Source organism: Vanessa tameamea, chromosome 6, assembly GCF_037043105.1.
Source record: "Vanessa tameamea isolate UH-Manoa-2023 chromosome 6, ilVanTame1 primary haplotype, whole genome shotgun sequence".
NCBI classification, from domain to species: Eukaryota; Metazoa; Arthropoda; class Insecta; order Lepidoptera; family Nymphalidae; genus Vanessa; species Vanessa tameamea.
This window is the reverse complement of record NC_087314.1, coordinates 5,954,847-5,971,591: the sequence shown is the minus strand read 5'-3', so window position 1 is coordinate 5,971,591 and position 16,745 is coordinate 5,954,847. Positions and strand designations below refer to the sequence as shown.

At 29.2% G+C, this 16,745-nt stretch overlaps 2 protein-coding genes across 2 annotated transcripts; one reads left to right on the top strand and one right to left on the bottom strand.

The window, feature by feature from the left end:
* Positions 1-8,465: 8,465 nt before the first annotated feature.
* On the top strand, positions 8,466-12,144 carry Und (uninitiated). The gene is made up of 8 exons (XM_026629905.2): positions 8,466-8,728; positions 8,863-9,054; positions 9,236-9,396; positions 9,490-9,664; positions 9,811-10,019; positions 10,265-10,355; positions 11,265-11,439; positions 11,561-12,144. The coding sequence occupies exons 1-8, from the start codon at positions 8,587-8,589 to the stop codon at positions 11,811-11,813; spliced, it is 1,398 nt and encodes a 465-aa protein (XP_026485690.2). The 5' UTR covers positions 8,466-8,586; the 3' UTR covers positions 11,814-12,144.
* Positions 12,145-12,195: 51 nt separating this feature from the next.
* Positions 12,196-15,868, bottom strand: LOC113393172 (uncharacterized). The gene is made up of 7 exons (XM_026629910.2): positions 15,710-15,868; positions 15,526-15,623; positions 15,260-15,400; positions 14,906-15,083; positions 14,364-14,499; positions 13,958-14,187; positions 12,196-13,500 (listed from the first exon to the last, which is right to left on the bottom strand). Exons 1-7 carry the CDS (start codon positions 15,792-15,794, stop codon positions 13,388-13,390), a joined length of 981 nt encoding a protein of 326 aa, XP_026485695.1. The 5' UTR covers positions 15,795-15,868; the 3' UTR covers positions 12,196-13,387.
* Between the last annotated feature and the right edge of the window lie 877 nt (positions 15,869-16,745).

Genomic DNA, 16,745 nt, shown 5'->3' with positions numbered 1-16,745 from the left:
TATATAATATAACCAAACGAATAATTGACTAAATTAAAAAATAATTGGGTTAAACTCGGAACTACCGATCCAATTATTATTAAAACAAAATATTTATTTATTTTTTATTTATTTATTTTAATATTTTTATTATTAAAATTTATTTTATTATTTATTTTGATATAAAGCTACATTATTCCTGATATAGCACGGGTAAAAATTAAATTCATATCATATAATATTCTTTATTAATAATTGCACCCATGCGAAACCGGGGCGGATAGCTTGTTAATGTATAATTTCACAAATCTTAATTTAGTCCGAGAAATATAGTTACGACACCAGTAATCACTTCGGACAATGTATTTACTACCAAAACAAACAAGTGATGTTCTAATATCTTTGAAGTTTCAAATTTATTTCAGTGATCGTAAAATTTTCGTGAAATTTGCTTACCTTCAATATTCATGACTTGAAGAGCATAAGGCCTCAAACAGATTAAATATGTTACGAAGACGTGACCTTAATTGGATACATACTTATATCTTATATATTTTTTTATGGATTTTTTTAGTAACAATTATTAAAGACTAAGAAATTTTGAAAGTACTTTATGTTACAAAATTTATTTATCGTGAAGATATTCATGCTGAGAGTATTATCGTTTTTTTTTTAACTGAAATTTAGTTTGGCTTAAGGCTTAAATTATTATAAAACTAGTTGTCGCCCGCAGTTTGGCATAAAAAGTAGGCCATGTTCTTCATATGAAATTTCATCAAATACCGTTCAGTTAATATTAGTATACATAACTGTTTAAATTGATAAATAATATTAAAACATTGATAAAATAACAATATTATTAAGCCTTTTGTAAAAATATATACTTAAATAGGTACTTATACACATTTTAAGCTAACATTAATATATTTATCCATTTATTCACAAGAATTATTCTCTTCAAATACGTGCGTCGTCACCTGTCAACACAATATCATCAAATTTTAAATCTGATTACTTATACATATAACATTGTTTATTTACTTTGCTTCGAGTAACTCAAACAACAGTGGGTTTTAAATATACTTCCGGATGTTAAATTAATAATACTCAACATTTTTTTAATCATTAATAAAACGAAAACATGAAACTCCATGTGTATAATTGGTTCTTACGAGTAGAAGCAATTTCAGTTCAATCAATATTTTGTGTTTCAAAACAAATGACAAACAGCAATTTATGAGCGAAACCGCAAGCTACGAATTTAAGCTAACCTGAATAATACGATACGTTTATTCATATGTTTGATTCAACTTTATATAATTGGTTATACCTGATTATTATTTATTTTTAAACAATTTTATTCACTCACGCATAATGTTGTATCGTTTTTTTTTATATAAAATAAATATATCAGATCTATTGCCCCAAGTGAACTATAGTTAATTTCAATATTAATAAAGACTTCTTTTATATTAATAATATATTCCTGGTAGTGCTTTGTTCAAGCTTGTCTTGCTAGGTAGCCGCTACCTTGCACCCACCCACTCATTACTTATTCTACCGCTAAACAGCACTACTTAGTATTCTTGTGTTCCGGTTTGAACGGTTAGTGAACTAGTGTTATTATAAGCACAAGGGGCTTATTTTTTAGTTCCCAAGGCCGGTGTCGCATTGGCGATGTAAGGTTAAGATTATTTACATCACCAATGTCTACGGGCGGTAGTGACCACTTACCATAAGGTCCATTTTCCAATCCATCTTCTACTTAATATTAATAATAAAAAAAATCCTATGCTGTGTATGTAAATTATATCCCATACTTAAATATTGCTACAAAAAGTAAATAATAATGTTTTTTTAATGTATAATCCAATTTATATTTCAAATGAATAAATTAAATCATAATTAATGTATAATATAAATAATAATCAAAATATATGGTTCTGTATTTGTTTTCAATTTACTTTATTATTGTTATTATTATTCTTTTAGTATTGTTATTTTTACAACTAATGTTATATTATTTTATTTCATTAATTATGTAACTTATTAATTTAAGTACATACCCTAATTGTAATATAACTTCATTCTTACAATTAGTTTGGCGAAATCGATTTTACTATTTATTGTTTTTTTTTTTGTTTTTGTTATTTTTTTTTTGATTTTGTAATCTGTTAATTCATAATTCTATTGTGTTTTGTTTCCTTTTTTTTTTGTACAAATATATTTAATAAATATGTGCAATTTAAGTGTGTGTAAATAATAGAGCAATGTCGCTTTGTTGGCGGGTGTTAATAACTGCACCACAGTTTTATACTATCGTAGTTATCGTTCACATCTTGTTTTTGTTCAACATTACACTTAAATAAATAAAAAAAAAATTAAATAAATAAAAGTCTGTAAATGTTTCAATTAATTCCTTCTTTTTGAAGTGACCGTTTGAGCTTAGTCCACCACACTCGTATAATTCGGGGTACATAAGTTTCAAATTCACATCCAACACATGTTTTTTTTTTCACCATATTTTCCTTTAATGCCGAAAGACGAGATTAATTATAAACACTAAAAATTCAATATAATATATTTTCAAAGCATAGTTTTTTATATACCTATCTGTTTAAAGGTATTTAATAATAATATTTATTCTATTCAAGAAAGTCCATTAGATAGAACAAGAAATTTTCAACAATGTCAGAGGTTAATGTCCCGGCCAAGCACCCCTGTCTATGCCAAGAGATAATGGTAATAGTTTATTTCGCATTTGGTAATAAAGAAATCCCATTACAAGGAAATGTAAATATTTTAAAAAATCTAAGATTTGTATATTTACTTTACGTAATAAAAAACTTTGCCCAACATTGAGATAATTACGATCCTTTGTGTAAATAAATATTAACATACATATTAAATTTGATTATTTATTTTAATATTGTATAATTAGTATCTAGCCCACAGAATTGACTGAATCATTTCTTTCAACAACATTTTTAAATAAAATTAAACTAGATAATAATAATATCCATATTTTTATACTTCGAAATTTAATTCACATTGAAGATTCAATACATTATAACAGCTAAACGCCTTGTAGAATAAAATTCTCCTTACATTTAAAATCACAGTAACGAGATGACGATGTCTTTAGACAGCTAAACATTTGACTAATGGATTCTACATTTTGAGTCTAATATATTTTTGAAACTGTTTCATTTACAAAATCATTATACTGTATTAGTACCATTATATTATTTTAAACAAAACGTATACATTCGTTGCCATAGCAACTATAGGAACTTGTAATAGTTAATATATTCCATCAAATATTTCTTGAATAACCTTGAAGAAACTTATCACATACAGAGATATAACTTCACGGACCAATGCTAATTAATAAGTATTGATGTTACAAACAACTAATTGAACTGTCAGTATTACTCAATAATAGTACGTAGGTAGTACCTACACTTCACACAAATGAAGACGAATAGTCACTATTATCCTTTCACGCCTTACACATTAATTTAAACACGTAATATCTTTAAATGTGATTATAATCGCCAAACGTACATAACAGAAAAAGTATATACGAACTACAACTTACCAAATGAAAGCAATGTTTATTTACAAACAGCTGAAATAAAATAACACAGTATTCAGCACTTTGACACAACTACTGATTTGAATTAATATTTGTCCAACCTTTAGACAAAACAATATAAAATTACATTGTAACACAATCAAAATATTCGATAAACACTCGCAACACTAAACAAACTATGTAAGTTACGAATAGTATTTATTATAAGCACTCAGTGTTGATAGAGCTATTGTTTTTTGTTGGTTTACTTGAATTAAATCGGATCGCGCTACGTCGTCGTAGCTCGTAGCGCGAAGAGGTTGAAAGAGGGGCGTATAAGCGACAGGGCACGCGGCGAGCGACTGGCATGGAAAATCGCCTGAAAACACCTAGATACCGTTGATGTTAATATATATCAACGCCTGGGCTAAACGTATCTACCTACTGCTAGTACCTCTGTAAACATGACCGCCACCGTAGTGTTATACGATTATGACGCGATTTGCGACTGTTTTGATTGTATCTTTATATTAACGTATTTCAATATGACAAATTATCAGTTGTATAAAGAATGCACCAATTTAGATACTATCAGTCATTTATTGATGTCATGGATTTTTTCATGAATAAAAATATTTGATTTGAAATCTACAATAAAATCTCCGCACCTATAGTTTTGTCTAGACATTGTCAATAAATAATTATAACCCTTTATTGTAGTTATGTCATATATAAATAGTCTTTAAATATATAGAAAGAGCAAATTTATATAAAATTGAAAACAATAGAATTATATCACTCTCCAAATCTTATCTGTTATAAACGGTTATTTTTCACCAAGTATAAAAAAAATATTTCTTTTTAAATTACAATTATGAGTTAAATGGTAATGTGAAATATATCTTCAAAACTTGAATACAATACATAAAGAATTCCGGAATCAGAGTTAGACTTAGTAGATGTTTAATATTATACTATCATCTGATCATTACTTGACATAGTTTTAGTAGCAGCCTGGAGAAATAAGTTACCGATATTTTACTCATGTGTCTCTGAACACATGACGTAAAGTCGAAAATGACCAACTTCAACTTGGTTCAGCAATCGTGCCTACACTGGACGTCAAGCTTGTATTTATCCATACTAATATTATAAATGCGAAAGTAACTCTGTCTGTCTGTCTGTCTCGCTTTCACGACAAAACTACTGGACAGATTTCAATGAAATTTGGGACACAAATAGTCTAGAACCTGAGAAAGGACATAGGTTACTTTTTTATTGGAAAAAAGTGCTGGAAAGGGTTGAAAAGGGGTTGTAAGTTGTTGAAAGTATTGTCATTTTTAGAAATAGAAGCATAAAACTTATATTTTAGGCTGTACATTTATAAACTAACATATCATGACACCCAATGAGAAGGGAATTTTAGAAATTCTACCCCTAAAGGGATAAAATAGGGGTTGAATGTTTGTATGGAAGTCCATCATTTTTAAGTTGGAAATATAATACTTTATTTTAGGATACTGATTAAAAATGAGTACATAAACATTTAAGCGTTTCTGCATATTATACTCCTAAGTGGGTGAAATAAGGAATGAAAGTATCTATGAAAGTCCATATTTTTTTAAGTTAGAAACATGAAACTTTATTTTTGGGCTACTGATTAAAAAGGAGTAATACTTATTTAAGTATTTCTGAATATTTTACGCCTAAGGGGAGAAATAGAGGTTGACCTTTCGTATACAGTTAAGTCTGGATGTCCGTCAATTTGAAGTTAGAAGCATGAAATTTAAATTTTGGGCTACCGATTAAAAATGACATCATCCGCATTTAAGCGTGTCTGGATATTTTACGCCTAAGGAGGGAAATTGGGTTAACATTCCGTATACAGGTTAGTGAGGAAGTCCGACATTTTTGAAGTTAGAGGAAAGACATTTTATTATTGGGATACCGATTAAAAATGAGTTGATAATTAATATTCTGGATATTTTACGCCTAAGGAGGGAAATACGGGTTGAGATTTTGGATATTGGATAGTCTGGAAGACCGTCATTATTGAAGTCAGAAGCAGGAAACTTTATTTTTGGGCTACTAATTAAAAAGGAGTAGATACATATTTAAGCGTTTTTGAATATTCTACCCTAAGGGCTGGAATACACACCAATGTGGTATACAAAGAGGTCTTACATTAACGTGATATAAGTTAATTTACAAATATATTCATATTTTACGCGAGCAAAGCCGCGGGTAACAGCTGGTATTGTATATATATATATAAAATTGTAAATACCGTTAGATTATAATCTATCGCGCGAGTTTGTAAGCTGTCATACATACATATGTAGCTAGCGACCAACTTCGAATGGGAACAATTTTATTAAAAAAGCAAAAGACAGCGCTTGACAAGTTAGTATTAAGTAGATTACAGATTTATTTGATAATGTTTATTTATGTATTTATTAGTTTATAATATAAAAAGGTTCTTCTAAAATGAGGAAGATTTTATTGTGAAACAGAACACAATTTTTCCATTGTGTTGTGTTATGTATTATTATCCCTCACATACTTTCCTTCAACGAATACAACATGATATTTACCCTCATATGCCTAGCTGTTTATAACAAGACGTACTATAAATACTTTATATATATACGTCTTCAATTTCGTTACAGTTGGTTAAAAACAAACGTCGCCAAAGGAATAATATATATAAAATTATATTGCCTTATTCTACTGTGATCTTAGGTTTATTATTCAATGCAGTCATTTGCGGTTTACACGTGACGTCAGTGCGGTGCCGGTGTGGTTTGTAAATGAATACGCAGTTTTTTTCTTTGCTTTCAAATATTTTTTGGTAACATGATTTTGTTTTTTTATAAAAAAAAACAGTGTTGCCGTTACAGTGTTATCATTCGAAAGACTTAATTTTAGTTGGTTTTATAACAAAATCAGTTTTCGATGTATTGGTGTGAGCGGAGATGGCCAGTGTCTAGAATGCATGAATATTACCCGAAGATTGCAGGTACGATCCCGAGCAAGCACAAGTTTTCATGTGCATAATATGTGTGTATACTTTGTCACGGGCTCGGCGGTAAAGGAAAACATCGTGAGGAACCTGCATGAGACGTATCTTTTCATCAAACAGTAGGTCTTAGCTCAGTAATGGGATATTAAAATACTTCTTAATGCATCTTTGGTGTAAAATATATAATCACACTACCAAACAGAAAAGTACCTACCGATGTCCCAAATAACTATTTTAAACATTACTTCAAACAATATTCGGAATTTGTTATGTATTTTACCAATTGTCTCTAGCCCTCGTTTACTATAGACTTTGTAGTAAGAAAAAAAAGTCGTAAGTATATTCACATTTTTCTAACGCATCCTTCGTACTTCGATACTTTATTTCGAAGGTGAAATATTATCAATATTTTTTTATTTTCTTTAAATTAAAATTCTGCAGTTGTAGAAGCCACCTACTGGGTCTCATTTAAAGCATCCAGGGACCCACTTACAACCAAAAAATCATCAACATCGTTCATGCAGTTTAACTTTAAGTATGTACTTCAGTGACGAAGCATACACAAGTGCAAAAGAATTTGATATATTTACAAAAATATTATATTTATAGTATCTACATATTTTATTTTTATTTAATTGTGTAGAAGGACTTTTATATAGTCACTATAAAAATATGTAAATTTTAGTAGGGTCAAAGAGAGGATCGGGCGGTTAAATCTGCAAAATCAAAACACATTACTTATTTAAATTCAAAAAAATTATTGCTATTTTAGGTTTTCTCTCAAAATTACGCCAAAAGTAACAAAATAGTAAAAAATTAGATGTCAATTTATAATAAGATGATAAGTTTTAAATATTTATTTCCTATGCTTGCAGCTTGAATGGTAGATTGTCCATAATAATAACTACTTTGCACAAATAATTTTTTGAAGAGTATACTGCAACGTCGCTTAATAAAAAACGAGCCAAGGTATATAAGACCACAAATCATTTTCGTAATCTATCAATAGGTCCACCACGTACAACATGCGTTCAATGCCGAATAAAAGTTAGCCAACGTTAAGAAAAAAGCTCTGAAAAAAAATGCGAAATTCAAATATATACATACAAGTCATCTAGTCTACTCAAAGACTTATCAACATAGTAATTATCTACTCGCTAAAATATATTCAACAAATTAAATACTTCTTTGTTATTTTGTGTTGCCAACTTTGTAGTTAAAATTTTAGGGACAAGAACTAAAAAGATAAATATGATTAATTATTATTTAAAAATTATAATATTTCAACATTTACTATACCATCTTTCGAGTGTAAAAATTACATAGACATACCTATATAATACTATAATATACGATTTATAAGTAACATTTTATTTCTCATAAATCGTATATTATAGTAGTTTTGTACCAACGTGTATTCTCTCCAATTCTGTAGAAATGCTTTCCGCCGTGTTTTTTTTATAAGATTCATGTTCCGTTTAATGGTTTTCACTTATCGAGTGATATTTAATTATATCTGTGTTTAATTATTACTTTTAGTTATTATTAAGTTGTGAGGTTTGTCTTATACAATATTTTTTTAATTTTTGATGTCACGTCTACTAGAGTATGAAATACAAATATGAATTGCAATAAAAATATTAATTACGTTATTTAATGGACTAACCACATCATATTTTAATTTAATTTCACTTGCGAATAATGTCTTGTCAATCAACATAAAATTTTATATTGACAGGTTATATTGATAGACTTGTCAACTACTATTGTTATCAATTCAATTAATTTACTTTATACACTATAATAATACATATTTTTTATTATGTTGAAATAATATAAGTTTATTATTACATATATTTGACATAGAGTCAAAGTGCTAGAATCTATAGCTCCATTTAAAAGCTTTTAACTCGAGTGACGATTGCGCAAATAAAAAAAATCTTCACAATTCGCATGCATGTTATAGGTAATACAAAGAATTATTTTTGTAAACTTATAAAATAACATAATGGCTGATGTTAAGGTGGTTGAAGAATTAAATAAAGTGATAGATAATGAGGAGGAAGAGGAGGAATTAGATGGTGTAGAAGAAACCGAAGCCAAAGATCCCGCTAAGAAGAAAAAAAAGAAAAAGAAGAAGAAGAAGACAGGTTAGGCTTACTACTTATTAATAACATAATATGGTAAATTATTTAAATTGATTTTACCTTTTACATTGAATAATTATTAGGTTTCACTGATTATAAAATGTTGAGGTTAGAAATTAAACTAAGTTTATTTTTAGCGGGAACCGATAATATAGCTGTTGATAATGAAACTACAGTATCAGAAAAAATTCAAAGTCTTGCTGTAGAAGAAAATACAGGCGAAGGAGAAGAGAAAAAAAAGAAGAAAAAGAAAAATAAAAGTGGAAAACCCACGAGCAAAGTACAAACAGATCCTCCATCTATTCCAATTGCTGAACTTTACCCAGATGGTAAGTAATCTGCATTTAATATTTTTGAAAATAATTATATCTGAAAACGATATAAAAACTGTAAATACTTTTGAGGCATGAACTTGAAAACTTAATCTTTATAAATTATTGCATATAAAATTTGCTTAACAATCAGTCTGTCTAATGTCTGTAATAATCTCATTTTGTAATATTTTTCCAGGTAACTTCCCTGAAGGGCAGATAATGGACCATGGGCCCGCTGAGGGTATTGATGAAAGAACTGCTAAGGATCGCTTTTCGAGTGAAGAAAAAAGAGCTTTAGACAGAATGCACAATTATGTCTATCAAGAAATAAGGCAGGCTGCTGAAGCTCATAGACAAGTACTAAATGCGTCTATTCAAATTTATTGACATTTAGACATATTTATCATCTGGTAATTTTCCATTATTAATTTCCACTGTTCACTGTTTTAGACACGAAAACACATGCGAAACTGGATTAAACCAGGTATGACCATGATACAAATCTGTGAAGAGCTAGAATCTACTGCAAGGTGTCTTATTGGAGAAGATGGTCTTAAAGCAGGACTGGCTTTCCCTACTGGTTGTAGTCGTAACCATTGTGCTGCACATTATACACCAAACACAGGTTATTATTTTAATATTTTTTAATTCAACCTTTGGACCCTAGACTGAAAAAATTAAAAATAATATTGATAAATGATAAAATAAAAATAATATTAACATTTAAAAATGCACTTAATAGATAACTAAATAATTACTTATATATTTTAGGAGATAATACGGTCCTTGAGTATGACGATGTTGTCAAAATAGATTTTGGTACACATATCAATGGACGTATTATTGACTGTGCATTTACTTTGCATTTCAATCCACGCTATGACCCATTGGTAAAGGCCGTTCAGGAAGCTACTGAGGCAGGAATAAAAGCTTCTGGAGTTGACGTTAGATTGTGTGATGTTGGTGCTGCTGTTCAAGAGGTAGGTGTTTAATTGTTTATTAACATTTTGGATGCCACTAGGCCTACAATCAGCCACAAAGGAAAAACTACAGATTTATAACACGAAAAACAATATATTTAGAGCCATGATTATCAATGGATCCACATACATTTTTGTTGTTAACTTGTTAACTCTTTACCGTATTAATTAAATACTTACACAATTAGCAGTATAAAGTTCATCAACTAGTTAGGTTTTTCTTATTATTCAATTATTATTTTCAGGTAATGGAATCACATGAAATTGAATTAGATGGAAATGTGTACCAAGTGAAGCCCATACGCAATCTTAATGGTCATTCAATAGGGCCATATCGTAAGTTCAATAGCAATATTACTCTATAAACAAAAAACATTTATATTTGCAGAATATAGTTTATGATACTCATTCTAATTTATAACCTTTTTATATTTTCATCAACACAAAATTTAATTTTTAATAGAATTTCTAATAATAATATACAGTAGAAGCTCATTAAGTCAAACCTCGATAAGTTGAAAACCTCCAAATCTCGAAAAAAATTTTTGTTCCCTTCCCTCCAAACACCAAAACCTCCATTACTCGAAATCTCAACCCTCAATTAATCGAAATAATCAGTAAGTCCCTCCAAACCATTTTGGTACATGTTTTCCCTCCATAACTCGAAAAATTAAATTTTACCTCTATATCTCGAATATAGCAATGTTTTATTTTACAACCTTTACAACTCCATTATTTGACTTATTACCTCTTTAGTTCGAAAAAAAAAAAATAAGTTACCGACTTTAAAAATTCGCCGACAGTGTAAGTACACAATTGTTTTTAGAAACCAATTTAGAGGAGTATACAATGAACAGAATAACCATGAATTTATGACTAACGTTAACACGTGTTTGCTTGCTTGGTGTCAGGTATTGCATTTTATGAGTTTTGATTTCATATGAATATTAGCGAAGCACAAGTCATTTGCAGTGAATATTGTCAGAATTAGTTTGAATTAATGAATTATCTAAAGCAAATAGAATGTTTTGAAATATTGTTGATTATATACAAATAATAAATAATAATATGTGACACCTCTGCAACTTAAATTTTTATTTATTTTACCTCTATAAGTCGAAAACTATAACTCGAATTTTTTGGCGTCTCCCTTGATGTTCGACTTATAGAGGTTCTACTGTATATGTACAAAGTTATAATTTCTTAACAATCATCAAATAATCTAATTATTTTGTTATATTTAAGGTATTCATGCTGGCAAAACTGTGCCAATAGTGAAGGGTGGTGAAACAACAAGGATGGAAGAAAATGAATTTTATGCAATTGAAACATTTGGCTCTACTGGACGTGGTCAAGTGCATGATGATATGGATTGCTCACATTACATGAAAAACTTTGACCAACAATATGTGCCTTTAAGGTAAAATGACAATGAATATAGTAAATATTGGTTTTTAAAAATGTATCATCGAAGTAGTGTACATTTTAATAACATGCATTTTTCTATTATACAATTATCAATTTTTGTGTATTGTTTGCAGATTACTGTCTTCTAAACAACTTCTCAATTTAATAAATAAAAATTTTGGCACCCTCGCATTCTGCAAGAGGTGGCTTGAACGTGCTGGTGCATCACGCTATGCAATGGCTCTTAAAGACTTGTGCGACAAGGGAGTGGTTGATGCCTATCCACCTCTGTGTGACGTAAAGGGCTGCTACACTGCCCAGTTTGAGCACACCATCCTATTGAGACCTACTTGTAAGGAGGTTGTATCTCGTGGTGATGATTATTAACATATTTTTAATGTCCTTATCAATTATATTTTATAGATACTTTTTGACAAACGTAAATATACTATTTCACAAAATAGTGATGAAGCAATTGTTTTCATAACAGTGTTTTACAATACAGCATGTATAAATTGTATAAAAAATAACACTTGCTTTATGTTATGATGACTTAGTCATTGCTTGTTTTGTTGAGTTTTGTTTATATCATGATTGAGACAAATATGTTACTGTTGTTAAGAGTGTATTAATATGAACAACTTATTGAGTACATTAGTACTCAAAACCTCTTTATAAGTAATCAGGTCATTATTTGAATAAACTTCTTATATATAAATAGCAGTTTTATTTATATAATTATAATAGGGGATAAAAAAATTAAAATCAATTATTTTTAATAATTTTATTTCATCCCTTAGGAAATTCTATTTTCCTATAAGAAGTAAATATAAACGATTACATTAATTAATAAATCAAGATTATCTTTGTGGTATAATAATATCGTTAATCTTTCGCCAAAAACATTACTCCATAGAAATGTATAAAATTGTTGACGTTATTTAGATACCACTAGCATATCAAATATTATTATACTACACGCACTATATCTATATATTATAAAATATACTAGACAAATCGACATGATCAAAGTGGAATATAAACCAATAAATCAACTTCTGTCTAAATGATACAATACAATTAATTAAACTAAAATCCCTCGTTTTGTTATACAAATGGTATGACGACGGTAATACTATGTATTTCTAAAACATTAAAATCAATCATTCCGATATAACCTTTGAACTGATGATCAGGATTGTCAAATAGTTTTAGTCATTTATTTCAAAAGACATAATGGTTCGGCTACACGTAAATATTTCGCAAAACATTATAGTTTCTGCAAAAACTGAGGCTACTTACAAACCACACGTTTCAGCAGCGAGACGATAGCAATGTATAAGCAAGCGCGAAGTGATACTTTAGCATGTAGCCGGACAGATTGACTGATGGAATAATGGACACCACTTTTGTATAGAAATTTAATTGTAGACACCGAATATACTTAATTAACTAAAACGAAGACAGCCTGTTAATCCATAACAGCATGACTAGATTATGGATTCACATGAAATTATTTTGAGGTTATAAAATATTCACTGGGATTACTTTTATAATTGTTATTCAAAGAAATGTAAATGATAATCGGCAAACAGTTCTAAGAGGTAATCAATCCAACTAAAATTACATACAAATACCTTATACCCCACTGGTAAAGTATCACAGAAATTAAAACATTCCTAGCTAAACTATCGCGGCATCTAATAATTTCCAACAAGACTAAGAAATTATCAGGACTTGGTCTTTATTTACCTTACATTCGAAAGAATACAATCGTAACACCTAATATTATAGTTATAAATTAGGCCATTTATCAATGAAAATTTTATTCATAAAAATACCTTGGAAATGTCTAAGACGAGGTAAATATAAAAGTACCAATAAATATTTCATTCTAATAAATTTTCAAACAAATTTAAATAATACAATCAAATCCAACTAGGTGAACAGCTATACAGTGATTAACACTCTAAGCTCTGTACATCACCATTTGATGAAATATCAGAATGGGGCCAATTGTAGATGGTCTGCAGTGGTACATGAAGTAATTCCACAATGTATCTGTAGTTCGGTTCTGAAAAAAAAAACTTTAAAGTTGACGAGCAACATGCCCAGACTCCACTTAGACAAACACTTTAATATTGTTCATAGTAAATCATTTTATATGAGTAGCCAGTACAAATTAGATTAGAGTTTTGCCCCATGATATTTTTAAGGCACTTATAGAAATTTTACAAAATAATAAATATTGAGTTGAGTTTCTAATAATAGCTGCATCTTCCGTTTTTTACATTGGGTTTGTTAAGTTATTAATAAAAAATAAGCAAAACAGTAACAGTGTTACAGTATGGCACTAATTACACAATTTAAACACCTGAAATTGTTTATGTCCCATCTCCAGGATTTATAACATGTAAATTAAAAAAAAATATTTCATAGTATGCAAAATATGCAAAGTATGCTAGTAAGTAGCAAAATGTACTTATAAAAACAGTGATAATTATATAATGAGTCATTTAAAAAAAACATACCATTCTCAGGATTAATATATCCCCTTCTTATAAGGAAGTCCATTAGAACCGGAGCACTTGTGGTCTTAAAATGAGGGGAAAGAGCTCTTTGCACACATTCTTCTGCAGTCAAAAGTTCAAATGTTTCTACTTCACCATCTGCATTTTTTGGGACAAAATCCAATGGAAGCTCAAGATCATACACATATTCTGTATTGGGAAACAACCCTCTTTCACTTTCAAAGTAGAAGCTGAAATTTTTGTATGGATATCATGAGATTGTTTCATAAAATAATTTAAAAAAATGTAAGCAAAATTTATCATGTATCAAAAGGGTTGATATATGTTTCTCATAAGAAATAAATCAATAAAATACCATTAAATGTAGAAATAAGGTCCATTGTAATAACAGTTAATTATTACATACCTAACACACCCAGCAGGCACCAACTTTTTTACTAACTCCCCCATGACAGATGCTTCCTCTGCCACCTCTTTAACACAAGTTTCAAGAATTCCATAGCCCACTGCTAATCCACCACTAACAAAACAATCCCATTTTCCTAAAATTGATAACAGAATTGATAACTAAGGATTATTAGTTATTTAAATTTTACAAATTTAAATTAACCATATATAATAGTTCAACAGCTATTGCTTAAACCACTTTTTTATTATAATATAATTTAAAGTATGAGCCAGTACGGACATGCTTGTCAGAACAAGTACTATCAAGTGTTTTGCGAGCACTGTACACGCCACTAATAATCATACCGGAATTTACTTGTCTACAAGACTATGTATAGTTGATGTTGCAGTTGTTGGAGCCAAGACAAGCCTTCCCCAGATCTCAAAAAGTAGAAAGGGGCCTGTTTTTTAAATCCCTTAAATCATTAATCACCAATCACATGCATTAATTATATGTCGCAAATCTCACAAATATGTTCTAGCAATTAAGTTAAAATATACCTGGCCAGGTCTGTTTAGTAAAGCTCCTCTGCTGTAACCAGATACAAAGTCCTTTAACTGGGTGAAACAAGTAGCCATTTACACTGACCCCATAGTTTCTAATACCAAAAAGACATGTTGCACTTCTGTCCATTTCCAGCAGGCTCTCATGATGGAAAAGGGTGCTCACCTCGAAACACTGAATAATAATTTAGTTTTATTATTTTTTATATCTAAATAAAAAATGTCTAATGCATTTAATAACTAAACTACTCATATACAACAAAACATTCTGGTATCTAATAAGTGCTATTTCAATCAGAACATTAACAATATTTAAAATATACATTTCTTATTTATAAAGACTACACAAACCTCATCTCGCCAACCCTTTAGAGCGCATAATTCATTTTCTTTACGTAAACCTTGTAATACTCCAGCAACTTTCGAGGTTCTCTCCTGGTAATCTCTGAACGCAGGATTAAGTTCCACAACTTTTCCAGTAATTCTGAATACCTGCATTTAAAAGGTTATTATTACCACAGAAATGTAATAACTGAAACTGATAAATTATTATTCTCGAGTTACTATATAAACGCAGTGAAATAAATAGAAAACATCAATAACGCATATATAAATACCTCCGGGAATCTTTGGAGGTGTTTAAGAATATCTGGTCGAACAAGTCCGACTTGATGTCCAGCAACTAAGAACGGCTTACATATTCCTTGATGAAGTCCTTAAACAATAAAACATATTTGAAGGTACACGGCACGGAATCATTTATTGTTTGCATTGTCATCACCACCACCTTAAAAAACAAACCTGATAAATAAAAACAATTAAATTTCCTCGCCAATTTCGTTAGTTCTGAAATGTTATTTTTATTTATAGAATTCATATCTTTCATATTTATTTTACACAATTCCAATGAGAAATTTCAAGCTAACTTGTGGTGTATAATATCGATTTCACTACTCGATTATTTTTTTTAAAAAAACTAACTGTCAATCGATTATTGTTACCTATAAATTTATTCATTTGTACTAATACTTCATGAATTATTATTCGAATGGACCAATTGCATTCTTAATTAAAGTATAGCTTTAGCGTGTTTGTTAAATAATGGAATAGAAAATATCAATATAGTTAATAACCGTTAATAGAAATTATTGATTTCATTTTGTTAAACATAACTATGTTCACGTTATAAAATATAAAAATAATCAATACGATCTAATTCACTTTTCAAGACAAATAAGACTACAAAGAATCGATTTAAAATAATATCAAGAATATCTCAAAAATAAATTATTTGGTTATACATAGGCAGACCTAAAATAGACACAATTATGACAACGCTTAGAAAAAATATATGGAGAATAGAAGTAACTCTTAAAGTCTACACTAATTATGAAAATCTTAGATTAATTCATATACATTATTATTCAAGTTCAAAATAGCTAGACATAATTAAAAGTAAAACAGTAGTTATTAATTAATTGGGTAGTAAATTTATAGTTCAAAATCATTGTTATAATTGACTTCAAATGAAATAATTAAAATTAACGTAAATATAAATGCCAAATATAATCATATTATACATAAGGTTAGATTGCTAAAAGAGAGGTTGGTAAAAGATATTGGGTGGCTATTGAAATAAAAAAGTAGAAAATCTTACCTGACTACAGAGAGTTAGTATAGTATTTCATTAAGCTATGGAGGTATATTAATTAACTAAATATATTCATCTGTTCCCGCATAATATCTTCTAAACTTCTTCATCCAATCATATTTTGACAAATAATATCTTATAAAATGCATGAATCATCATCATGATTAGCCTGTATCGGTCCACTGC